Here is a 27,793-nt window from a genome sequence, read left to right on the forward strand (position 1 = left end):
GAGTGTTTCGCACAAGACAGTGTGAGCAGATCTATGGACTGTGTTGTGGTGCCAGTAGGACTGGAGCATGCTGATGGACTGTCTGTGCAAACTGCTCCACCTGCTCTTGCCCCAAACCTGGCCAGTGTAGCACAGCTTGCTCCCATGTCTGTAGACACCACAGGTGAACTGATAAGATCAATGAGGCAACACAAGCCTCCTGATAGATGTATTGAGAAAACAAAAAAGTTGAAGAATGTTGCGGAAAACATTCTGTTATTGTTGTTAAATATATTTTAGGTTCTGCCTGTCATAGAGATACATTTTTGTAAGTTGTCAACATGCAGTATAGTGACAGAACAGAGATATTCTCGATGTTCTCTAGTAGTCTAAAGGGGACAAGTGTGTTACAAAATGTGTTTGTTTGATTGTGTCTTATTTGATGTTTTAACCTTAAGGGGAAGTGGTATTATGACACTACCTATTAATAGTTGCTTTGTAGGTATCACTGGAACTCTACAGATGAATTTGTTCATTTGTGTGATTTAAACTGGCCCTTACCCATGAATGAACTCAACCAGTCCTCTGGTTTTCACACCTAGACCCGAACTTCACCCTATGGACCCTCCCTCAATCACCATTGATCAATGTGACTCATGATGTCACCAGGTCAACAAAATCAGAACTCGCCCTCTCCACTTCCTCTTTCCGGCCTCCTTCTCCTGGATGCTCTTCATAGCAGCTGCTGAGAGCTACAGTGAAGCTCTCAAGCCTGCTCATGGTAGACATACAGAACTCTTCTGAATGGCAGTGACACAGAGCCTGCCTGATCCAAGTTTAGTGCCAGCTGTTATGAAACAAAATCTGCCAGCTGACCCCACAAGCAACGGGAGCCACGAAGTCGAGTTAGTACAGAGCACGCTGCTAACTCTACAGGACAGAGGAGCGACTGGTTTCCCCCCACCCTGCGAATGGATCATGGACTGCCCAGCAAAGCGTGCACAATTCAGCCTCAGAACCACAGCTCTTCCCAGCCTGGCTCACCCACCACCGACAGCATCGCTAGCTCAACAAAGCAGCAAGCAAGGCATCTCTCTCCCTCCAAAGACTGGTATCAACTGGGCATAGCCTAGCCTAGCAAAGCCTAGCATACCATAGCATAATGGCAAATGACTAAGCAAGATGTTTAACTTAATCAATGTATATGTATTGATTTGGTTTAATGTTGTCCGTTGAGCTCTATTGTTGTGATGTCCTATTCATGGACACATTATTGAATAGCTTCACCGCTAAGTTGATGTTAGCATGCTTCACACACATTCCATCCAGTGACTAGGCCTTGCATTTAACTAATTAACCTCTTCCTAACCTGGTGCCTTTATCCTACACCAATTAGCCTTAAACATAGATACACACTTTGCTCTGACCTAACACATGTTCAACACATGGAGGCAGAACATGCCTGTCTTCCCTTGTTCACAGAAAAGAGGAACATGTGACCTTTGCCACCATTTTGAATCCTGTCACCTAATTTGTTTGCCTGTAATTCACACACACGCACCCACACACACACATACATACACATCTGTATATAGATTAATTAGTTAGACTGCATATTGTGTATCTTACTCCCTTTTGCCCGTTAGTTAAGTACGTTTAGGCGGATTACATATTATGTGTTTTTTTCACCTTTATCTTCTTTTAAATAAATTCTTTTGGATATACATGCTGTCTATTTGATGTTGCATGAAAGTGAATTTTGCCAACCTATACTCTGCAAAGATCTTCAAAAGCCTTCAACCTTTACTACCTATTGATATGGTAATTGTGGTTATAGTTATTAAGTTAATTAGTAGTCAGAGTTCTACATTGATTGGTGCCCTGAAGTTGGACTTAACTGAAATTAAGTCCTAGTATTTTATATAATTATTAATTATTTCTGATAATTATTAATCATTTCTTATAGTCAAAATTTGATCTAAATGCCCTACATAAACGGTGCATGATACCAACAGCATACTCGGGAACCTTTGTTGGGTCAATCCTAGTACATGCCAGACCTTGATATATGTTGCCATACTCATGTTAGGATCATGCTTTTTGGCTATGTATACTGTTGAGAGCAAGTTAAGTAAAAGACATAATTGACTTCATTGTGTGCATGCATTACTGCTCCCAAGTTACCACAGCATTCTTCATTAAACCCTGCCAGTCTCCTCATTGCTCAAATCTTTCAAACTCCACATACTTAGTTTGTAATGCAGAATTTCTGTCATGAAATTGTAGTCTGAGTAGTATTTCTCATGATGAGTAAACTAAACTTGATGTCCTTTTAACAATGGCATCTTTAAACATTTTGTCAACTGTGTGATACAACACATCTGCTATTTATCCCTGATGCTAACTGTCAAAAAAATGATGATTGTTTCTGAAATTAGTGGCAGCTTTCTTTATTTCATACAATATGGCACAATTATATGCTGTGGGAAGTCCTGACAGTAAAACTGTAATGTTTATGTTGGATGTGAACTGCTTTTTTAGAATAATACCAAGTGATGCCAATCAAAATGTTGACAAAACGTCAGAAAAGGCATGCTGCTGTGTTATTTTTAATGCCATTGTGAACGTCACTGTGAAAGTCATCACTGTGAAAGTCACATTACTCTCCTTTTGTTCAGTAAAATGATTTACGTTTCAAATTTGTATTAATTTCAGACAATACTGCAAATTCACTGTTTAAAGGATGTCACAGCAAAGGATGTGTGTGTGTCTGCAGGTATGATGGGAGATGGTGGTCGGGGTCTTAAAAAAATCTTATTCTGCCTCTGAAATGTATAAAAAACACAGGACTTCATCAGATTCATCAGGTGGACTGAAACATTCCAAATGAATGTTAATGTTACTCTGTTTCTGTTGGATGTGTTAATAGGCAATTGTTTGCTAAAACACTAACTTTATAAGGGAATGATATGTTAGATGTTGTGTCTGCAGCTTGTTCATCGGGCCCAAAGTGGCCAAAAAACATAAAATAAGATAAAAAAAGCAGAATTAAGGACAAGCAGGTATGTTAAAAATGATACAACTCAAAATAATCCATCTGTATTGACCATAAACATATTTAAGAGTGGACTGTTATTTACAGGTCTGCTTTTTCTTACAGCTGCTTAGTCAAGCAATGTGGTTTTGGGCTGACTTATGTGAACATCGTATTTATCCAAAACAATCCAAATATATAAAAAATATGTCTGGCTATTCCTTTATTACACAGGTTACTCTGGCATGGAAACATCTTTAATTTTTCCATTTGTGCATAGTCTCAAACAGTGTTGTATGAGCCTGAGTATCTTTGAAACATTTTAATATTTGTTGCTTTGATACCTGAGTTTTGGTACTGACAGCAAAATATACTTACATTGCATATTTAACTTACTTTGCTTTACCTTTTTTCTTGATTTAAAAACAAACTTGTCATATTAGTGTTCAGTGATACACAAACTGACGTACTGTACTAACACTTTGCCCACAGAAGAATATTAACAAAACTATGATTTCAATCAGGAAATAGCTGATCAAAGACAAAGGTATCAAGACTAAGAATCTAAGTGTAAAAAAGGTATGGAGAAAGTATGAAGTATTGAGAGCTGATTTTCAGTCCTTGACAAATTTGGATAAAGTATTAAGGTATCTTACCTAGACCTCATGCTGTATATTTCAATTACTACTATACAACATCACCTGGAATGTGCAATGGGAAGCATATTGTACTAACATACTGAACTGCAAGTTATCAATCTGTTTTATGTCAGTCAAAGTCAAACAGCAGGGTTTGTCCATGCAAACAGAAAACAGTGCACTGACCAGGAAACCACTGCTCGATCAGAGAGTTGACGTGGTCTGTGATGAAGGCCATGGCAGAGAAATCTCTCATCTCTGACTGGCAGATGATCTTTATGCCTCCACTCTTCTTTCTCTTCCAGTTGACATCTGATGACTCCACACTGCAGAGACACACAGATATGTCACCACCTCATTCCACTAGAAGCCATTCACCCTGCACACAGCAGCTGATGTGGAGCAGCAGGGATCTACCAGTACTTTGGTTGAGGCAGTTCAATATTTATTTTCTCCTCTCTTTTATGGTCAAAGGACAGAGGATGTTTTATTGATGTACAGATTGTAAAGCCTCCTAAGGCAAATTTAGGATTTGTGATATTTAGCTATAAAATTGACTGGACGCAACTTGAAGGACCAGTGTGTAAGATTTAGTGGCATCTAGCAGTGAGGTTGCAGATTGCAACCAAAGGAATACCCCTCCCCCTCCCCTTCCAAGCGTGTAGGAAAACCTAAAATGGCCATGAAACTTGTGAAAAACACAAAAGGCCCTCTCTACAGGGGAGGCTTGTGGGCCGATGACACAGCAAGCGGCACACTGGCTCTTGTTTTTGTACAATAGTGCTAAAGCGGCCCACATAGCAACCTGCCCACTGGGATTTCTCCTGGTGTTCCCAATGGTAAGTCTTACTCCGAATGCAATGACCCATTCTGAGTGGCCAAAGCGGCCCATAGTCAGACGGCCCTTCTGGCATTTGCACAATTTCCAGATGGTCAGTCCGTCACTGATTTTGAACAAACAATACTTGTTGTTATTGTGTTGATATTGTTCAAGACTTTCTCAGGAATTGAGCAGAAAGTCAAAGATGCCCTGTAATGTCTGGGCTGAACTTTGACACTCATTAACCTATCCACTTCCTGTGAAACATTCTGGCCATGAAGTTGACTGAATACTAGCTCCGACCTGCTGTTTGCCTCCACAGGCTTTAGACTCAAGTCTGCTGATCCTGATTCCGTACTGGCTCCTTCCTGAGGCTCTGAATGTGACTAAAGCTCCACACTCACATTTCTTCACTTAAACATTTGTCTCATTTAATTACTACCCTCATCCTTCTAGCTGCAGCTCTGACCTGAGGTAACCTCCATCAAACGTGACCAAGAGCCCCTCCTTCCAGTACACGGTCTGGCTGCGTCGGACTCTGAAGGTGCTGCAGCGGTTCCTCTGTTGGGTTCCAGCAAAGCTGTAGATCACAGAGTTCCTGCTGCACTGGCTCCTGGTGTTTCTTTTGGGCTCAAATGACTGCATTAACAAGATATTTCAGGTAATTAATATAAAATGTTTACACAAGTGTTGTAAAGTACAATGACCAATGAGAATCTGCTGGTCTCAGTACCTGCAGGTCCATCTCTGTAAGGCTGATCAGCATCCTGGCAATGAAGCGCTCCCAAAACCCAGCAGGAACAAAGCTCATCTTGAAAAGGCGCTGCAGGGTATTGTTGGTCTGCTGACGAAAGCAGTGGATGTCCATGGCGGGCTTGGGGGGAAGGAGGTGGGGCAGAAGATAGCTACAGCAAAAGGAAAGAAGAAAAGAAGAAAAGATTTAAAACTAGAAAATGTTTGAGGAAATGTTTAGAATGCTTGCACCAGGTTTGAATTGTTGCTAATGAAGGTTATGATATTGTAACCCTAAGCACAGGGGGAGCCCTCTATTAGACTCTATGGGTAAAACTTTTCTCCAATCACATGCACACAATCGCCCACTGAAATTTGCATGTACATAGCCCGCCGATCAGGATGAGCCTACTGATTACGTGTGTGTCACACAGTATATGAACTTTACATGAACATAAAACTGGATGTAACCATGGCCTAATCTTGCAGGGGTCAAAACTCATAACAGACACCTTGCACACCTCATTCCTCAACTCATCATGGAGCACGGGAGAATGCAGGTGTATATTTCCCAGCGAGGTGTCAGGTGTACCACAGCTGACACTCACACCACCCTTTTCACAAATCCTGAGTTGCCCCTGTGAGCACAGACCCTGAAAAGGAACCTGACATGTCCAAGAGATAGAACCTTGTGAACAGACAAAGCGTAGACCAAGAAGCTGCCATGCATATGTCCTCGACACTTGCCCCACTGAATAAGGCTGTTAATGCTGCTACACTATGTGTGGAATGTGTTTGGACCATGGTGGGGGTGTCCTTACCTGCCTGCCTGTAGGTTTGCTAGGTGCACTCACAAATCCAACTAGCTAGGCGCTTCATGGACAGGACTTTACCTACCACTCCCTCTCCATAGCACACGAACAGCTGTTCAGTGCGCCAAAAGGAGGCTGTGTGTTCAACATAACATGCCAATGCACGTACTGGGCACATAAGATAAAATTTTGCCTCCCTGATGTGCCCATGGGGTGGAGGACAAAATGCCTCTAGCTGAATAGTTCTAAACCTAAATGAACTCCTTATGTTGCTGGGAACAAAGGACGGGGTTGGAGAGCAGCACTGCCGTGGTCACCACAAAGCAGCAGACAGCTGGTGTGAACCAACAGGGCGCACAGCCCACTCACTCTCTTAGCTGAAGTCAGTTCAAGCACCAAAGCTGTCTGGAATGACAACACTTTCAGAGAGGAGTGCTCCAGAGGCTGGTAGGAATCACTCACTAGGGCCTTGAGCACCAACGGTAGTTCCCACTGGGGTGCAGAGATATGCGTCACTGGGCATTGTCTCCTAACCCCCTGTAAGAAATGTTTCACGAGGGGGTGGGCAAAGACAGGTCTCAATTTTTTTTCAATTTCAATTTTATTTATATAGTGCCAAATCACAACAAAAGTCATCTCAGGGCACTTTTCACATAGAGCAGGTCTAGACAGTACTCTTTAATTTACAGAGACCCAACAATTCCCCCATGAACAAGCACAGAGAAGCAGAATAACAACAATAATAACAATAACAATAATAGTAATAGAGATGTGACTAGCAACAACAAACAGCAGCAATAGCTGGAGAAGGACACCAATAAGACTGCAAAGGCTGAGCCTGGATTCTGGGGTTTCCTGCGAGATGAGAAAGCACAAAAAACTCCAGGGGGAAGCCAAGTTAATAACAAACATTAATGGTAAATGAATGCACACAGATGGAGAGGAGGAGGAGGAGAGAGGGGCTTTTAAATTCAATTATGGATTTTACAGGAAGCCAATGCAGCAAAGCTAAAATGGGAGAAATATGATCTCTTTTTCTAGTTTTTGTCAGTATACGTGCAGCTGCATTCTGGACTAGCTGGAGAGTCTTTAAAGACTTGTTAGGGCAGCCTAATAATAAGGAATTGCAATAATCCAGCCTAGAAGTGTTGCTCGGACTATTTTTTCTGCATCTTTTTGTGAAAGGATGTGCCTGATTTTTGAATAATACGTAAATGAAAAAAGGCAGTCCTTGAAATTTGTTTTATGTGGGAATTAAAAGATCATATCCTGATCAAAGATAACTCCCTGATTCCTTACAGTGGTGCTGAAGGCCAAGGTAATGCCATCCAGAGTGGCTATATTATTAGATAATGAGTTTCTAAGATGTTTAGGTCTGTCTCCAAAACCCTAACGACAGGAGGAAATGGCTGCCACATACAATTTAACAGTGGCATAAGAGCCCCTTAACCACCAAATACTGCAGAAAGGAGAGAACCTCTCCCACTGCACATTTCAGGGGGTCTTGCACCAGTGTTGGAATCCCAACCAAGGAGCCAAGCCTGGAAAAGCTAGCCCAGTGTGGGCAGTGCCTCGAGCCCGCCTCCGGGGACCCCAAGAATTGGGGGATGGACCAGGGCTGGGCCACCAACATCTGGGTCATTTCTGCGTACCGTGGCACTGAACGGCGGTCCTGAGCTATCAAGATGATTGACAGCTGCTCTTGTCTCACTCTCTCCAGTAGAGTGGGAATGAGACAAAGAGGAAAGGCGTAAAGCAGCCTCCTAGGCTATGGCACATGTGCAAACACATCTACTCCCAGGGGTGGATCATCTTGCAGCATCAGGGAGAATCAGACCTGGCAGTGGGTGTTGTACTGACTGGCTATCAGGTCCACTTCCACTTTCCCAAAGTGGTTCGAAATCCGCTGCACCACGTCAGGGTGCAGCCTCTACTTGTCTGATATGAGGTAGGCGTCCCCATTTTTCGGACCCGGAATATGGAGGGCTCTCACAGACCAGAGGTGTTCTGAAGCCCACAAGAGGTTCTTCACCATCCTCAACAGGGCTGTGGATTGGACTGTGCCATGCCTGTTGATGTAGGCAATGGTGGTGCGGTTGTCTTTTCTCACCAACATGTCTACCCTGAACCAGTGTCAGGAAGTGTTGGAGAACCAAGAGCACCATCTGAAGTTTGAGGAGGTTGATGTGTCTGTTTTCTCCTGAAGGCCACACACCACCTATCAATCTCCCCAAGCAGGTGCCCGCCCACCCCATCAGGGACACATATGTGAAGACCGCTATGTAGGAGGTTACTTGACCCAGTGGTGTCCCTGTTGACAGATGCTGTGGGGACTCCTACTAACACAGGTCCTCCTTCACTGATGGGGGAATGTTCACCATTTGGTGCTTGAGCCTCTTGGGATACAAGTGCAGGCTGGCAAACCGCCTTTGCAGGCAGCGCATGGGCAGCAGCCCCAGTGGAACCACTGGATGGCCCGCTGCCATGAGCCCCAACACCTGCATGATAGACAAAGCTATCACTGCTGCTCCACACCACAGTCTGAGGACTGCCTGCTGCACAGCTGTCCATCTGGATTCCGACAGAACAGCCCGCAGACTGACAGAGTCAAGCACAATTCTTGATACTCCGTCTGTTGGTGTGGTTGGGGAGCACTCTTCTTCCAGTTGATGGTGAAACCAAACTGGGCTAGATACAGCACCAACTTGGCTGTGTGGAAAATGGCCCACTCCCTGACATTGCCATGACAATGAGGTCATCTAAGTAGAAGAAGACCATCATGACCTGGTTGTACAGCGACATGTCCACACACTTGCTGAATGTGCAAGGAGTCAAGGAGCCAAGGAGTAGCCTGTTGTACTTGTAGACTATATCCTGAACAGCAAAACTCAGGAACTTCCTGTGTCTCTGATGGTTAGCATACGGAACACCTTTTGGGCGATACACTGGCTCAGGATGAGGATATCCAAAATGGGTCTGAAGCCTCCAGTCCTCTTGGGAATGTTGGGGCCTCATAGGCCAGACTGCATGTTTCTCACTCAAAGGGAGTCCTTAAGAGATTCACCCCTGAATTCCACCAGGCACGTGTGCGCCGCGTTCCAGCTCTGACGTGGCTGCCGGAGCTGATCGCGGCCACTCTAGTCAATGTATCCGATTCCACCGGGCGCGCTGCGGCGCGTTTCAGAAGCGGCTCTCTGCTCTGCTGCACTAAAGATAGGTGCCTAGTTTATTTTTTACCGAAGCCACATCAAGCAGCACAGAGCAGATCGAGCTGGGCAGGAAGTCAGACACAAAAACAGCATTGAGCATCTTGTCAATTTTCAAAATAAAACACCCCGTGCAGACTCCTGGTCGTATATCAACAATAAACGCAATTAAAACAGACGAATAAAGAAACCATTTAACTATGTAGCCTACTTAACCATAGCAGAAGCACAAAAATCAAGGAAAATGACCAAATCAATGAAAGTTGAGCAAGTTAACAAAATTGGGCAGTTTAGTTGCCCTGCTACTGCAGTAATTACGGTAGCTTTGAGGGACTATCAGCTTTGACTAGGCTGCTGTAATTACTGTAGTAGGAGTGCAACTGACTTTAAACGTCAGAAGGCTTCCCTGCAGTGAAGACGCTCCGCTTCTGACGCTCTCCCGGTGGAATAGGGTGCTGTGCAGAGGACGGAGCAAATATAGTCAGGTTATTGTATAGCCACACCGCTAAGTTGATGTTAGCATGCTTCACACATGTTACATCCAGTGACTAGGCCTTGCGTGCCACTAACTAACCTCTTTCAACCTGGCACCCTTTATCTTACACGCTTTCCTTAACATAACCACACTAATAGTTAAGAGAAGGTTTAAAGCCGCGCTTTACATACCCTTTTGCTTCCGACCTAGTACATGTGGTCTCAAGCCCCCATATGGTCTGGCCTTTTGCCTTTTCTTCCCTTGTTCACAGAACAAAGGAACATGTGGCCTCCATCGCCATTTTGAATCCTGTCAGCCATTTTGTTTGCCCACAATTCTCACTCTCTCTCTCACTCACACACACACACACACACACACTCACACATACACATCTATATATAGTCTCACTAGTTAGATTACATATTGTGTGTTTTGTTCTTTTATCTTTTAAATAAATGCTTTTGGATAACATGCACAAGAGTGAATTTTGCCAACCTCTGCTCTGCAAAGAATTCCAAAACCCTTCAACCTTTACTAGCTATTGATATGATACTTAATTAGTAATTAGTAATTAGTTCAAAATTGATTGCTTCATACAATTTATGAGACTGAATCAATTGACTGGCTATTATTTTCCCTGTCTCCCAGGGTTGTGCCCTGTTATTATTAATTCTTTAATAATTTTTATTGATTTTAATAATTCATAATTATCTTTGATAATGATTAATTATTGCTGATAGCCTAACCTTGGCTCAACAGGAACCAGGAATTATGCAGAGTAAAACCCCCTCTGTCTGTCACGAGTGGGAATGATCGAAACAGCCTGTTTCAGCAACAGGCCCTGGATCTCCTTGGAGAGAGAATCAATCTCCTCTTGGGAGGACAGATTTATCTCCTTGATGGCCAAGAGTGGAGGAGGAACATGGCAGAACTGGAGTGATTAACCCAGTCTCAGTGTTCTGTCCATCCACTCCGTTAGGGACTGTTTATTATTTATGAGAGGGAGGGGGGTGGTGCAAAACGGGGGAGGCATATCAAATATTTTTTTTAAGCATTGGGGAGAGACATATTTTTATTTTGACCTAGGGGAGGAACATACAACTTTAAATAGTTGCATTTTGTATTTATTTTACGTTTTTTTATTTGCAGTGTTGGTGACGAGGCTCAGTGAATTGGAAGTACAGCTCCGCACCATGGAAAACCAATCATTAGCTAATGTAGTTAGCCAGCCCCCAGTAGCCGGTGCAGGCCGAACTAGCATAGCTTCTACTTCCCTGGTAGCTCCCGAGCAGCCAGGAAGCCAGGGTGGCTGGGTGACTGTCTGAAGGAAGTATAGCCCTAAGCAGAAGCTCACGGTTCACCACCTACCAGTTCATGTTTCCAACAGGTTCTCCCCACTCAGTGACACACCCACTGAGAAACCAACTCTGATTATTGTTGTGTCGGTGTGTACATTTGCAAAGAGAATGTCGGACTCCATAGTTTTCTCTGGGCCCCTGCCAAATCTGACCAGCGATGACATGTATAGCCGTATGTCATCATTCAACCACTGGTTGTCGAGGTGGTGTCCAGCAAACGATGTGGGCTTCATAGACAATTGGCAGACTTTCTGGGGAAGACCTGGTCTGATTAGAAGAGATGGCATACATCCCATTGTGGATGTAGCTGCTCTCATATCTAGAGATATGGCTGAGTTTATTAGCAGACCAAAACTATGACAACCCAGAGTTGAGACCAGGAAGCAGAGCTGCAGCCCTAAACGGTTCTCTGCACTTCCATTAAAGCGTTACCCACCCAAAACCACATAGTCACTGCACAACTGTACAACAAAATAGGAGAATTAAATGTAGACTCTCAAACATTAGATCACTATCACTTAAAGCCGTATTAGTAAATGATGTAGTATCAGATTATCATATTGATTTATTTTGTCTTACTGAAATCTGGCTGTGGCAAGAAGAGTATGTCAGCCTAAATGAATCCTCTCTTCCCAGTCATATTAATACTCACATTCCTTGAGACACTGGCTGAGGAGGTGGAGTTACAGCCATCTCAACTCAAGCCTAATTATCAACCATAGACCTAAATTTAATTATAACTCATTCAAAACCCTTGTTCTTAGTCTCTCTCACCCAACCTGGAGAACTTTACAGTTAATTCTATTTGTTATAGTGTACCGTCCTCCTGTGAGTTTTTATCTGAATTCTCAGAGTAGGAGTCCTTAGTACTCATAAAGTAATTATAGTAGGTGACTTTAACATTCATGCGGATGTTGATAATGATAGTCTTAGCACAGTGTTTATCTCATTATTAGACTCAATTGGCTTCTCTCAGAGTGTAAATAGACCCACACACTGTCTTAACCACACCCTCGACCTTGTTCTGACTTACGGCATCAAAATTGAACATTTAATAGTTTTTTCAAAAAATCCTGTTTTATCAGACCATTACTTAATATCTTTTGAATTCCTATTACAGGATTACGTGCCATTAGACAAAAATGTCTTTACTAGATGTGTATCTGATAGTGCTGTAGCTAAATTTAAGGAAGCAATTCCATCAGTATTGAATTCAGTGCCATGTCTCAATACTACAAAATTTTTTTAATCTAATTTTAGTCCCTCCCAAATTGATCATCTTGTTGACAGTTCTGCAGGCTCACTGCAAATAACACTTGATTCTATTGCCCCTTTAAAAAGGAAGATAATAAAACATACAAGGTTAACCCCATGGTATAACTCCCAAACCTGTAAATTAAAACAAACATTGCGAAAATTTGAAAGGATTTGGCGTTCCACCAAACTATAGGAATCTCGCTTAGTCTGGCAAGATAATCTTAAAACATATAAGAAGGTGCTGTAATTAAACCTCTTCTTAAGAAGCCTACTCTTGATTCAGACATTTTAGCCAACTATAGACCCATACCTTATCTTCCATTTCTCTCTAAGATCCTTAAGAAAGCAGTTGCTAATCAGTTATGTGACTTTCTACATAACAATAGTTTATTTGAGGATTTTCAGTGAGGGTTTAGAGTGCATCATACCACAGAGACAACACTGGTGAAAGTCACAAATGATCTAACTGCATCGGACAAAGGACTTCTCTCTGTACTTATCTTGTTAGATTTTAGTGCCGCATTTGACACAGTTGACCATCACATCCTATTACAGGGAGTGAAACACTTAATTGCCGTTAAAGGAACTGCATTCAGTTGTACACATGATAATCCTTCATGCACGCAAAAGTTAGACACAGAGTTCCACAAGGTTCTGTGCTTGCATCAATAATATTCACCTTATTTATGCTTCCTTTAGGTAATATTATTCGGAAACACTCCATAAATTTTCATTGCTATGCAGATGATACTCAATTATATATATCAATGAAGCCAGATGAAACCAATCAGTTAACCTAACTTCAAGCATGCCTTAAAGACCTGGATGACCTGCAATTTGTTTGGTTGCTGGTTACTAGTGCATTTCCAGGTGGTTGCTAAGTGCTTGCTATGGCTTTCCAGGGAAACACCAGGAACCAGTGCAGCAGGGACTCTGTGTTGCTAGGTTCTAGTAGGTGTTTACCAGGGTATCATGAGATGCTAGGCAGTTGTTATGGTATTCAGGGTAGTTGCCTGGGTGTTGCTAGGTTGCTGCTGGGGTGTTTGGGATGGTTGCTCTCATGATTCTGGCTGTGTTCATGGTGGATATGAGGGAGTACTGCATGGTTGCCACTGCTGCATGTTTTATGTAATATACTGTGTGGTGCAAAAACATGGGGTAAAAAAATCTGCTAGGATAGTAATCTATATGTTTTGCAGAGCAAGCACACATAATAACAAATCCAAAATGTACAATGACACCCAATCTAGCAAATGATCAATGTCAGTGTGAAGGCTGTACACTGAGTAGGCTTTAACGAATTATAGACAAGATTTTACCTGTTGTTGGCCACAGGCAGAGCAATCTCAAACTTGGCTAGAAACTGAAAATACTGTTCCTCTGTCTGCTGGGTGAACCCTGTTCCTACTAGCAGCATCTGCAACGACAGACAACACAGGGAGTCAGTGTTGTCAGCTCACAAGGCCAAAAGATTTTTCTGAAATTTAAGTTGATTTTTTTCCCATTTTGCCATCTGCTTCCTGAGTCTCACTCTGAGGTCTTCAGTTCGGATTACTCCATTCCTTGCTACAGAGCGAGAAGACTTGAGGTGGATGATCCTCTCCAGGCATTCTGATAGCCACACAGGGCACAGGAAGTAGAGGGTACACAGGCCATGGCTGGTGTCGGGAAAGTGCAGCAGTGTCCCCGTCTCTATCAAGAACTTGATGGCTGGATGTGGATACAATGCAAAGAAGAAGAGAGCCATAAGCATAGTGTTACCCCGTGAATAGCGTAGTTCCTCTCCAGGCCAATCAGTAACAAATACAGGTCTGCCCACAGATGTTTTGGGGTAGCTCACCCAAATAAATGGGAAGCTTACTTAAATACTGGAAATACCCTTTTGTGCATGGAAATTAGTCTGTGTAGTTTGAACTGTTTGATATATTCCTTAAAGGTGCAATTACTAAGATTTGGTGTCTCTTTGCATCACATATAATTTCACACTAACACTTACCAAATCATTTTCATATTTTGTTTGAATAAGTAACAGTACCAGTCTGCAGGTCCTCGTAGTCTCTGATGTCGCTTCCAGGGTTCTGCTCCATGATGCGGTCCAGTTGGGCATCGGTCAGGTATTTGACTTCTCCCTCAGCATCTCGTCTCTGCTTCTCTGCAAGCACCGCCTCTTGAAGTTTCAGGTAGCTCCTGGGGATCTGGTGAAGAGGACAGTGGTGAAAATCTGTCTGTGAATCTGGGGTTACGCCATGGTTATATTATGTAATAAACGTTGCCATGGTAGCGACTTGTCAATCACAAGGTAACCACGCCCTAAGGCATATGCTGCTATATCATATATTTTACTTTAAATGGGACCGAAATTTACAAAATGAACATCATGCTGTATTGAAGAAGACTTGAAAACTAGCGACTGAGACCATAAACTCATTAGGAAACAGTTTACTGAGGTAATAAATCAAGTGAGAGTAAGGGTCATTTTCTCATAGACTTCCATACAATCAGACTTCTTTTTGCAACCGGTGGATTCTCCGCCTGCTGGCCATTATAAAGTATGCAGGTTTAAGGCACTGGCTTCACTCTTCAAGCTGGGAGCTACCCACTTGGTTACAACAAGCTATTGCTTGGTGCTCCGAGTAATGTTTGATACAGAGTGGTCATTGCATTTGGATAAATCTTCATTTATTATTCTTCTGTATGTTTTTTGCAAGCTTTCAGTGACAGAAACCATTGAAATATCAAAATGTTCAGTGCTTTAAGGACATTTATGCTATTACTTTTCTTCCCTATAGCATATTCCAGTGATTTTATATAATTTTTTAAAATATTAAAATTTATAATGGAAGGTTTATGGGAGGAATGGTTGAGAGCTGATATCTCAAAAACTAAAAGTGCAAAACTGTTCATATTTGATGTACAGGTGTCCAATGTGGAAATGCTTAACATATTAAAACATGTACCAATAGCGCCACCATGTGGTCAGTTATTACATGTTTTATGTTTAGGCTAATAACTCATGAACAGTAAGGCCTATCAAAAAATATTTGGACAGGATGTTCCTTGGATGATGCTGATTAGTCTGATAAGCTACGTCCATTTGCACCTGAACTTTTTTTTCCACCATTTTAGATTTTTTGATAAACACATGTTTTGCTTCTGTTGGCACATGTTTCATCTAATCTTCACCAAACATGGTACATACCATATTTAGATGACCTTGAACAAAACTTATTTATTTATTTTTGGATATCACTCACGGTTTGTCCATAATTGATTACCAAACTTTTGAAGGTGTGGCCTAATGCACTTAATAGCCAATAACTCCTGAATACTGAATTGGATTGCAACTAAATTTGGGAATGTTGTACACAAGTTGACATTTTACAAGTGTGTAACATTTCATTAAATTCTACCAAAAGGGGGCGCTAACATAATTTTAAAAAATGATACTTCTCCAATTCTGTCTTTAAAGAGGACCTATTATGCTGATTTCAGCTCTAAATTTTTATTTTTGGACTCCACTAGAGTAGCTTGGCATGATTCAAAGTTCAAAAAACTCCTTATTTATCTTATACTGGCCCTTTATGCAGCCCTTCAATATACACAGTTTCTCTTACACTCCATTTTAGCTCCTGTCTCTTTAAGGCCCCCCTCCCGATAAGCCCATTCTGTTCTGAATGGCCAGCTTTACGTATCAGATTTGTGTAACTTTACCGTCAATGCAAACCAAACATTTCCTGATTTACTGCTTCAAATTAAAATTTTTTAAATGAATAACTAACGGGAGACTTTTATTGTGAAGAATTTAAAGGAATGTATCATAATGCAAGATGCTTCTTCTTGCTTCTGCTGCTGTTTTGTTTTCATTCAGCTGTTCTGAGTGCCACAATAGTTCCTAGTGCACTAGGAAGAAGTGTCTTAGGAGCAGGGACCTCAGGTCAAACTGCACAGCCAGTCTGATTCTACTTGATGTGATTTCATGAGCAGACAGTGGAAAGAGACAATGGAAAAGGAGACCACACAAACACACATATGTGTCCACATGCTGGTCACAGAATGGTCACGTTCCCAATGCTTTATCAGGAAATGCTGTGCACTGTCGCTTGCGGAGACATGGCTGAAATTGATCATTCTGAACTCATCCACTTTGACACCTGGATTTCACATCTACTGCTCAGACAGAACACTGGACTCAGACCAGTGGTGGGGTGGGGAGTGGCAGGGGGGTGGGTCTGCTTGATGGTTAACTCCAGATGGGACTCTGACGTAGCAAAATTGGCATCAACACTGCTCTTGAGCCCTTGATTATTATTAACTTATTAACATTAGACTCTTCTACCCTCCTCGAGAGTTCAGCTCTGTCATGCTAACTGCAGTCTACATTCCACCACAAGCAAATCAAGCTCCATGAATATGTTTACGGACTCAGCTGAGGGCAAGATTAATGAATACACTGACTGTCATAAGCTACAATGTGCAGTGATGACACTATTCCCAAAATAAACTTAGTGAAGTAAGGAAATTTGTGTTTGGTAGATTATTTTTTTGTTGTAACAATGCTTCTTGGCAATAAATCTCATACCATTGGAAAGCCTGTTTATTTCTGTTTTAAATGGTGCTTCATTTGTAAGGAACATGCATTTTTGGGATGAGCAGCAGAGCTGAGTATGTGGGTTGCGCCCATGAAAAATTTGCCAAATCTTCACTGCCAATGCAAAACAGCTTATTTTGCTGTTGCTATTGACTCTCATTTTGAGCTTATGGTACCCCCAGATGCTGCAAATCAGATTGGCAAGAACCGAAGCTCCAAGAACCGGCATGCCATGTTTGACTGATCTGGATAGGGCCAGTGCGATAGGGCAACTTCAAGCTGGTGTTCCGCAAAACCAAGTTGCAGCATTATTTTGAGTGAGCCCTAGTACCATCTCCAAAGTGAAGGCCAAGTTTCATATAATGGGGGATGGATGTCAGAGACAGGCCATGAAGTGGGCGTCTCAAGAAGATGACACCCCAAGAAGACCGTTTCCTCACTGTTGGGCCTCAAACCACGGGGTCACACAGAGAGGGCCTACATGTGACCTGTGAGGCCTGACCACGAGGTGCTTGTTCCTTTGTTTCCCCCGAGACAAAGGTATAACGCCAAACTGCTGCTGACAGACAATGAGAGTCCATTGCAAACTCCATTTCCAAGGATGCTTTGCAATTTTCACACCTCAGCAGGGAACAGGCAACATACAGTCTCATTGGCGGAGACGCTCCTGCACAGCGGAGCGTCCTGATGACGCAGCCATGACATCACCGCCCCTTTAAAAACTGAACGTGCCCTGAAGCACATGCCTATCCCATGTCACTGAGCTAGGGGTAACTTCTGTTCCTCTGAGTCAGCTGACTAAATGGGGTACCCCACGCATGTGTTTTCCTCTCATCGAAGACTACCCTCGCCGGACGAGACGAGACTTTGCCCGTTTTCACCCGAACACATTCCCCGATCCGAGAGAGACTGCTGCTGCAACCAGCGTCCTCAAATTCCCTCGAGACGGAAGAAAACTTCCTCACCGAGTCGACTCTGCTGTTCTCTCCGCCACGCCGCCGAGAGCCAGCTGCCGTGCTTTTCGCCGACCGTGCGAGAACGGCCACCGTCTGCATCCGAGCCCAGGACAAAGCCGGACATAAAGACGGACTACACACACACCCTGCTCACTTTCTGAAGTGACCAAGTAAGAGGCATAAGTCTGGGCAGAGGCAGTGTTAGTTGTGTGTTTCTATCAGCATCAGTTGCTGTTGTATAGCATTTAGCTTTTAGCTTTATTGCTATTGTTTTGTTGTGTTGTTGACGGACCGCTGCGTCCATTTTTCTCTGTTTACTCTTGGGAGTATTTTTAAGTTTGCTGCCTGTTTAGTCGTGTTCACCACGCTAGACTGTTTTGTGTTTGTCCCACTCGGGACTACTGCTGTGTTTGTGCCATCGTGAGAGAGAAAGTAAGTTGCTTTGTCAATCAGAAACCGGACAACGTGCGTTACAGACTGCTGTCCGTACGCGCACTGTCTGTGGACAAAGGAGCCGCTTCTCTTCCTCTCACGATCGCTTTCTCTCCTTCCTCCCTCTCTTCCGACTAACACATACATGCGCGTGCACACACATACACGCACCGACATCTTTTGCACAGCTGACGGTCAGATAATGTCGGACAAAGCTTTGCTTTGTCTTTCCTTATCCGCCATCAGACACGTGTGTTTTTCACAGAAGTGGGTGAGTGCGAGACGCCGTCCACCAGGTGGCGCCATCTTGCTTCTGTCAAACCAAGACACCGCCACATTTCTGCCATCCGGTTCTCGCGCGACGTGACTTCCTCCCATACTCACGTCCGCGAAGCAGACAACAACATCATAACGTCAGGCCCCGTCGCCATCTTGTCGCACACACACACACACACGCATTCCCCTGCATGTGTCCAACCCTGTACATAGCTGTTGTGTTTTGTTTGGTAGGATTAGATTTTAGAATAGTTGTTTATTGAATGAAGCATTTGTTAACTTTGTTAATTTTGCTAAGTTTAATAAACACTGTTATATCTTTAAAGAGAAGTTCTTCTGTCATTTTTGTGTGTAATATTGTGAAAAGTGGCTGATTGAAGGAGTCAGAGCTCGAATTCACCCTTCTTTGTTCATCCTTGAATGTTGATATCTCTCAGATATTAACATTCTAGGTGAACTCCCATATATGAGACTACCTTGTTTGGTTATTGGTCCCGGTGTCTGGGTGGTGCCCCGTATTTGTTAATTCATATTAATAATTCTATTAATTGTCATAATTAGTTAATTATCCTTGATAATTGATAATTATTGCAAATAATCAACTGTGTTCCTCACAGATCCAACAGTTGGTGCCGAATTATTGATTAAGGTTAACAATATCTTATTTTCATACTGCTAATAACCAAACGCACTACTGCCCGTCCCAACACTCACCCTGTCAGCACTTAAGTAACGTAGGCTGTCTTCTACAGATTTGCAGTCAAGGTTTGCAGGAAAATATGGCCGATGGCTCTCTGCCCAGACAATCCGGAACAGACTGCATGCAGCCAATCTCTGGTCTCATAGGGCTGCCAGGAGGCCTGCCATGACTGCCCTTCAACGTTAAGCCCATTAGTGCTGGTGTTGGCAACACGTGCACTGGAACCTGACCATGTGGAGGAACGTTATGTTCAGTGATGAGTCCAGATTCTGCCTATGGCAGTAGGATCATAGGGTCAAAGTGTGTAGAGGACGCGGAGAATGCTATGCTGATTGCTGCACTGATAGAGTAACATTTTTTGGTGGAGACAGTGTGATGGTGTGGGATGGCATCTCCCTCACTGGAAAAATGAGGCTTGTCATCATTGGAGGCAATCTCAATGCAGAGAGATATCGAGATGAGATTCAGCAACCAGTGGCAATCCCATATCTCCACAGTCTGGGTCCGAACTCTGTCCTCCAAGATGACAAAGCTCGCCCCCACAGAGCGGGGTTTATCAGAGACTACTTTCAGAATTTAGGAGTGGAGAGGATGGAATGGCCTGCCAGCAGTCCTGACCTCAACCCCATTGAACACTTGTGGGATCAGCTTGGGGGTGCTGTTTGTGCCAGAATGACCAACACAACCACGTTGGCTGACTTGCGACAATTGCTGGTTAAAGAATGGGATGCCATCCCATAGCATTGTGTGACCAGTCTGGTGACCAGCATGGTTTAGAGGTGCCAGACTGTTGTGGCTGTGTATGGTTCTTCCACACGCTACTGAGAATCCTGTCTGTTAAATGAATTGAATGTTAAATTGCCAATATGTCTTGTTTCTTCAAACTTCAATCATCCAATCCACCAAACACCAAACAAGAGTCAATGGCAGAATAAGCTGTTTGGCATTGGCAGAGAAGATTTGGCAAATTTTTCATGGGCGCAACCCACATACTCAGCTCTGCTGCTCATCCCACAAATGCATGTTCCTTACAAATTTGGCACCATTTAAAAGGGAAATAAACAGACTTTCCAACGGTATGAGATTTATTGCCAAGAAGCATTGTTACAACAAAGAAAGAATCTATCAAACACAAATTTCCTTACTTTTTGTGGCAAGTTTATTTCCCAACCAGCCATGGTTTAACAGAGACGTATGAATCCAGCTGAGAACATGATGTGTCACCTACAATTCTGGTAACACCAATGCCTACAAGAAATGCTAGCCTACAGGAACAAGGTGGGATCTAACTACCACGGCTCCAACTTCAGACGCATGTGGCACAGACTGATTAATATCAAAGCCTACAAAGAGAGAAGTGATAAGTGATAGCCATTCTAAGGTCACTTCCTCGCTACCAGGCGAGCTTAACTCTTTCTTTGCTTGTTTTAGAGCAAAGAAATAGTTAAACTGATGGAGACCCACCCACTGACCTGGGCAAGACTACAGTCACACTGACTGCAGCTGATGTGAAAAGGTCCTTCAGCAAAGTCAATCCAAAACAATTTCCCTCTGGGATTATAATAAAGTTTATCTTAATCTTAATTCCTGCAAAGCACCAGAGCCCGATGCTGTCTCATACAAAGCCCTCAGAGCTCAAACGAATCAAGCTGGACTGTTTACAAGGACATGCCCCCCAACTCCTCTTCTCTCTCAGAAGACTAAAAAAGTTTGGCAAGTCCACAAACATTTACAGATGCACTCTGACTTATCACTCTAACCTGCAGCTTCAGAGACAGTTTCTACCTCCAGGCTATCAAGCCTCTCTCACTTGAGCTGAATTAGCAGAAACAATACATTTCAGTTTTAACTATTATTATTATTTATTTGTTTTTTAACTCTTTTAACTCTTCACCTTATCCTTTATTATTGCATGTTTATCAGTTTAGTAGTTTGCCAGAGTAGTCTTGTTCTAAGAATTTCATTGCCCAGTTTGACCCAGTGTTGCTCCGTGCAGATGGCAAATAAGGCATTTGAACCTTGAACATTCATTATTAGGGGTGATGGTCGATTCTGAAATGATTTAACTGTTTGTAATCTGTTTACAGTTACTGTTACTTAATGCTTAGTAGCTCACTGAACATTATAATAATATAAACACTGTACTGAGCACACACAAATACTGTGAATATAGTAATCCACATTCTACTCGTGTTTTATAAATCTGAATCTATCTTCTATCTACACAGTAAAATCCACTGAAATTCTAGTGAGAATTACTATGATTCTGAATTAACATAATTGTATTGTTAATATTATAGCTATTGGTTAAAAAAGTGTCTGCTGTGTGAGTTGAGACGCTCCTCCTACATCTTATGCTTATTAAACTATTTCAAACTCTATTGGATGGATTGTTTCAAGAATGCTTTGTTCTCAAGCTCTACTCCTTGTTTTGTGAACCCCCCCCACCCCCACGCATCATGTAGAGCACATCACCTGCCACACTGCCTCACTCACCAGTCTGCCCAGCAGTTTACTGCCACAGGTGGAACTGCTGCTGTCTTTCATGGAGAAAGCCACCTGGTAGAGCACCTTCTTCAGCCCATCCAAACCCTCCAGGGTTTTACAGGACACTTCACTGAGTACCAAGACACATACACACGCGCGCGCACACACACACACACACACACACACACACACACACACACACACACACACACACACACACACACACACACACACACACACACACACACACACACACACACACACACACACACACACACACACACACACACACACACACACACAATATACTCTATGGTTACAATAACAGATGTTTGTAAGGCCAGTGGTGGCACTGCCACAGCTGGCATGAGGCTCAGGTAAACAGTGCAACTGATATTTATCAATATAAAAAAACAATAAAATGTACAATGTGCGCTTACTGCAAGTGTTTCCAGGTGATGTCAGGGTAACCAGTGGCTCGAGCTCCTGATGGGGATCGGCACAGAGCCAGGATGTAAGCTCTCAGTGTGGCCAGTCTCTCAGTGCGAAACTTGCTGTCGATGAGATCCAGATGTGTTCCCACAACTAAGACTGCAGAGTTGGGTGCTCGCGCCTATAAGCCACAACATACATCAACTAATGTATTCATTGAATATGAACGGTTGGTCAGCTTTGTATATCATGAGCTTCAAAGTTCATTCTTGACCTTGGAAGCAGGTGGTTGACCCAAAAAAAATCTTAACTCAATGTCTGATTGCTAGTTTTCTCTATTACACTATTTTTTCACATTTCGCAGGAGTTTGAATAACATGAATAAGGCTGATTATTAACTTCTCTCTTTCCATCTTACTTGTCTGCACATAAATGTGGTATTAGATTCTCTTTATTACATTATATTACATATTCTATTTTTTCTATTTCATATTTTTTGGTTTACATTTAATTTAATATTTTTATATAAATAAAACTCACTTTTGCAAAAAGACAAATACATTTTAATGAACAATGTGTCAGATTTATGTAAAACCTTGCATCTGATTGGCTTTTGCTCTCTGAGCATACATGTAATTAATCATGTGATCACTGGAGAGCTGCATTACACCTTTACTTCACTGTCAGTGGAGTGGACTTGCTTGATAAATACTGTGTCTTATTCCTTTTTGCTCTTTAGTTGACTCTGTAGAATGTTTTTAAGTGAACCTCAGCACCCTGCGGGTGAGGTGGGTCCAATATTTTAACTTGGAATTAAAATGGGACTGGGAGCCAAACTGAGAATTGCATCAAGATCATGTTGGCAAGGAAAAAATTTAAAGGACAAAGTTACAACTGGAAGTTAGCTTCTGAAACAAATCAAGACATTAACTTCTTACCAGGCAGTCTCATATTTGTGCATAAACCTGAAAATATTGTACCAAAATAAAGAGGTTATTGTGCTTCTACCCTTTTGATTACAGTAATAACCCTGGTCTCATTTGAATGGTCACTCTTCTAAATTTTACAACCAAAAAGTCACAATGAGTATAACTGATCCTGAACCAAAGTTACAGAAGTGTCCCACTGGTGCGACAGTGTCATTTAACAGATTAATGCTGTAAAGTGACCAACTAATCAGCAGGAAACAAAGGGAATGTTATTGAATGTTACAGGTTAGTAATTAGGCTTCACTAAAGCATTTCGCTGAAATGATGTTAACAGTTTCAACATCTTCCACGGCATAACACTTTCATTAAATGACATCCATCTTACTGTGTTCGAGTTGTGTGATCCCTTTAAAGCTCCCTCTGGAAACACAAACACCATCTCTTGTTTAGCACTGATGATTCACAGTCACACCCTTCACTTTCTGACCCACTCACACTAAAGTACAGCGGGAACCAAACTCTCAGTGGGTCTACAGAAATGTGTGTATGTGTGTGTGTGTGTGTGTGTGTGTGTGTGTGTGAGCTAAATGTCACCTCTATGTTAAGCAGCCATGTCTGCAGGTTGGCCACAGCCTCCTCTCCCAGAGCCAGGTTCCAGATCACCACATACAGGGCTTTATCAGTGAAGAAACACTGATTCACTGTGGACATGCTGGCTTGACCTCCAATGTCCCAAATGTTGAATGTCACAGAGTCCTTCTGTGTGTAATTAGAAAAGAGCCGAGTCAAGAAGTTTCCAGCAGACAGATCTGACGACAAAGTAGTCATTATGAAAATGGGATACTGTTTCTGTAAAGAGGTGTTCCTGTTGACTTTTTGTAATGTAATTTTTCAATGCTGTGAGCACCACAAATTAAATTCCATTCAACTCTACTGTCCATCTCCTATCTGAAAACTTGGATAAATATACCCAAAAGTATATAACTAGAGAGATGTCCCTTCAGCGCATGGGACCCTGGGATAAAGGTGAACTCCAGCTCTTCTTGCATATCAAGAGTACTACTGCATATGTAAAAAAGAAAAAAAAGGGCGCAGTATGAAGCCTGATAAATAGATAAATAAAGTGATGTCACTCAGTGGTTGAGTTGCATTGTAGGTGCCAGGTTTTGACGACTAGGGGTGTAACGGATCACAAAACTCATGGTTTGTGTTGTATCATGGATTTGAGTCACGGATCGGCTCATTTTTCGGATAAGCAAAAAACCCCAAAAAACCTCCCAAAAAAACAACTTTGCTTTCCATATGTTCTGTAAAACACTTACAGCAAGGAACTTTTGCCCATGGTGGACATTCAAGGTGTCCAATGTTTAAATAAAATCTTAAAATATATAAAATATTCAATGCTCAATTGTTAAAATAAATTGCAATATGCGGCATGATACCTTCCTCTTTTAAACATGGTAGTGAATGAAACAACAGCCTGTGTCCACATCATCAAAACTTGATAACTTACAAACATGAACACACATCTTGTCCTGCAGCTTAGTTTGTTGAATGAGCCACCAAACAAATATTCACTGGGGAAAAGTGCACCACTAAGGTCACTTAGCAGCTAGATAGCTAATTAGCTGCTCAGCTGCAGCACATTAAACAGTGTGTAAACATACCTGCAGATGTCACTTTGGACCCGTTAAATGCTGGTTTGGTCGTTGCTCTTCAAAATTCCTGCTAGCAACGTGCAGTCTGTCCATGACGTGTACTTACAGTGGTTTATTTACTTTGTATTTTTGCAATTAATCTGCGGTTCACATGCATGCCGAACCGTGAGGGGCGATCCGTACAGATCATGGGTCAATTACGATCTGTTATACCACTAATAACGACAAATGTATGGAATACTGCATTGATTTTTATCATTTTTATTTCAAACTCCATCGTGAGTCCAACAATGTTGTAGAAGTGCAATGCTGAATTGGTGGAGTACTCTTAATGAAACCAAGGCATGTACTGTATCTTTATCACATGTGTGAAATTGTGGCCAATGTGTTACAAGGATAGTCAGTGGTAGCGTCTAAAATTTGAATTCCTGGATATTAAATGTTCATCTGCAATTATCTGTAGTGGTCCCAGTAATATTTGCTGGTAAAATGTACTGAAGTAGCATATCACATGACATGGTTAAGCTAAGTTGAGTAAAAAGAAAAAAAAAAAGTTATAGCCTAAATACGGTTGCAAGAACAATACTTTCCACTCATATCTTGGGATGTTTGATTTGAAAGAGAAGAGAACTTAGAACTCCCCCTGCTCTTTTATCTGTTTCACTCAGTGGATGTCTCTTGTTTTTCACTCTGCATTGAGTGTTTTGTCAGAGTGATGGTTATTTGGGGTACTTTAACTGTGTGCTCTCCTTCATGCCCCTATGCAACTTCTTTCTGCCTCTTTCCTGGTCGATGATCATGGAGGCTACAGTGGAAATGAAAGTTTTGAAAGCATTTTGGGTGCAAATTCAGGAGGCTTATCTCTGCCCAGTTATCAAAGTTAAAGCAAGTGCACCTACACTAAACTGATGTAACAGCCTACATGAGTCACACGTTTTACCAGCAAAACTTGTTGTTGTTCATTGTTTGTGATGTGGAAATGTCAGAGAAATAAAAAGTTTACATCCTGATATTAGTTCAGTTATAAAATCGAAAAGCTCTGCAAAGCATCTCCTGCCGGCTGCTGATCACGCTGCCAGCTGGAGAGTCAATCACAGTGGACGGTAGAGGAGGAGATGGTAGAGATGCTGGTGTGTCTTTTTAGGGCCGAAGCCAAAAGGACAAAGGCCCTCTTGTATTTTGTGTATTTGTTTGTTTGTTTCTTTCTTTCTTTCTTTATTATCATGTCACTTAAACCCTAAATTTGACCCCTTAAACATGCTCAAAAACTCCCCAAATTTGGCTCGCACATTAGGTGTCGTGAAAAATATGATAAAATATAAAAATTAACCCCCAAATTGCCAAAATGTGCTCTCTAGTGCCACCCATGTAACTAAAATAGCCGCCACGGCCCATAGGAATGTCATAGAGAGATCAAACCAAAACATAATTATTTGTCTCATCAAGACCTACAAATCACATGCTGACACCCCTGAGCTAAATCCAACAGGAAGTCCGCAATTAGCTTTTCAAAATAAGATTTTTCCTCAATTTTGGTTCCCGAACAAACGCTATCTCCTCCGAGGGAGTTAATGGTATCGGCTTCAAACTTTGATAGATGATTTATGACACTGTGCTGAAAAAAAGTTGTTAAAAACTTTGTAATAACTCAAATGGTTTGGATTTAATAAGCCCTGAAAGTTGCAGTGTCACATCACATCAAATGTACCCCTTACAATGTAAAACAATGGGGGAGGCATAGCCTTTGTGTCAAACAGAGGCTTCTGACGTCTAAACTATAAGTCTGACCACTTTCAAACCTGTATCAATGGATTCGCCACGAAATTTCCTACTAAAATACATGATTTTTAATGTAATATTTGGCCAAAGTCATGGGATTTATGTGGAGATTTCACCAGAAGTGAACTCCTCTCCAACTGCTCCTGGTGATGTCACTCCCTCAGTGCTGTGAAACATTCTGCAATACACACTCATTATAAAATCACAGGAGGAGCAAGAAAAGACTTTAAAACTCAGACTCTAATATCTCAAAAACAATAAAAGATAGAAAAAACATGTATAATCAAGATTTGTAGGTCAAAGGCTCGTGACTCATTTAAAGTTCAAATGAAGTCTGTATCTAAAACTATGTGGAAGCAGTAAATGTTCAAAAAGGTGTGCGTTCGCTCACACTCTCCATTCACATATATGAGTATTTTTCTGTGTCCAGCTGCAGTTACTTATTGTCTCTACACACCTGACAGTACACAAGTCAATCAAACTTTGACCAGGCCATGTGGGTTAAAAGTCTTTCCTTTTCTAAAAATAGACCAGGAAAAAATAGGAAATTAATTTGTTTTAGACAAAAACTCACTATGCTTCCATATGCCTGTTTCTCATAGTGCCACCTACTGTGCACAGGAAGTCTACTTTACAACACACATCATCAGGTTTGCATGATATTACATAGTATGTTCTCAACAACATAAACTACAACATGTCTTTATTTTGCAGGTCTGTTTGTTATTTGTGGATTTTTTCTAGCTACAAATAGCTTCATCACTTCATGCACTATCCAAAAAACGCCTGCGTATGAAGAAGTCCATGTGCAGACCCACCGACCACATCACAGCCCAATATGCATGGGGCACGAGGGCCCATTCATCGCTGCTTGCAGCTTTAATTAAAACAGGATTTTAGCTGACTTCACTCTGCGTCGTGGTGCTGTCCTCCACTTCCATCATCTCGCACTGATTCATTTTGAAAGAGCGACTATGGAGGTACTTCTATGTCTTTATTGTGCAATCAAACAGAATAGCTTTGCAATCAACAAATAGATTTGAGAACAAAACTATCGACATAGCTATCAAAAAAGTAAAATACATTTGTGATTAAAATGCCACTCAAAAACTTTTGTTTGCAAATCCAAAAGTTTTGTTTGAGAATCAAAAAGTTTTGTTTGCAAATCCAAAAGTTGTTTACTGTTGTGCTGAATCTCATGGGCGGGACCTATGCTGAAAGATGTAAGACATGTCTCTTTGGCCA

The 27,793-nt window shown here is 42.0% G+C and overlaps 1 protein-coding gene across 2 annotated transcripts in view; it reads right to left on the bottom strand.

The window, feature by feature from the left end:
- The window catches only part of lrrk1 (leucine-rich repeat kinase 1), a 161,264-nt gene that overhangs the window by 55,178 nt on the left and 78,293 nt on the right, over nt 1-27,793 (bottom strand). For both annotated transcript variants that reach the window (XM_067598039.1, XM_067598047.1), the window contains 9 exons: nt 23,706-23,870; nt 22,191-22,363; nt 21,760-21,880; nt 14,347-14,506; nt 13,843-14,021; nt 13,631-13,728; nt 5,205-5,376; nt 4,941-5,110; nt 3,838-3,977 (listed from right to left, as the gene is read on the bottom strand). In XM_067598039.1, the coding sequence (XP_067454140.1) occupies nt 3,838-3,977; nt 4,941-5,110; nt 5,205-5,376; nt 13,631-13,728; nt 13,843-14,021; nt 14,347-14,506; nt 21,760-21,880; nt 22,191-22,363; nt 23,706-23,870 (1,378 nt within the window). The remainder of the gene's footprint in view (nt 1-3,837; nt 3,978-4,940; nt 5,111-5,204; nt 5,377-13,630; nt 13,729-13,842; nt 14,022-14,346; nt 14,507-21,759; nt 21,881-22,190; nt 22,364-23,705; nt 23,871-27,793) is intronic.

This window comes from Thunnus thynnus, chromosome 1 (genome assembly GCF_963924715.1).
Source record: "Thunnus thynnus chromosome 1, fThuThy2.1, whole genome shotgun sequence".
In the NCBI taxonomy this organism is placed as follows: Eukaryota; Metazoa; Chordata; class Actinopteri; order Scombriformes; family Scombridae; genus Thunnus; species Thunnus thynnus.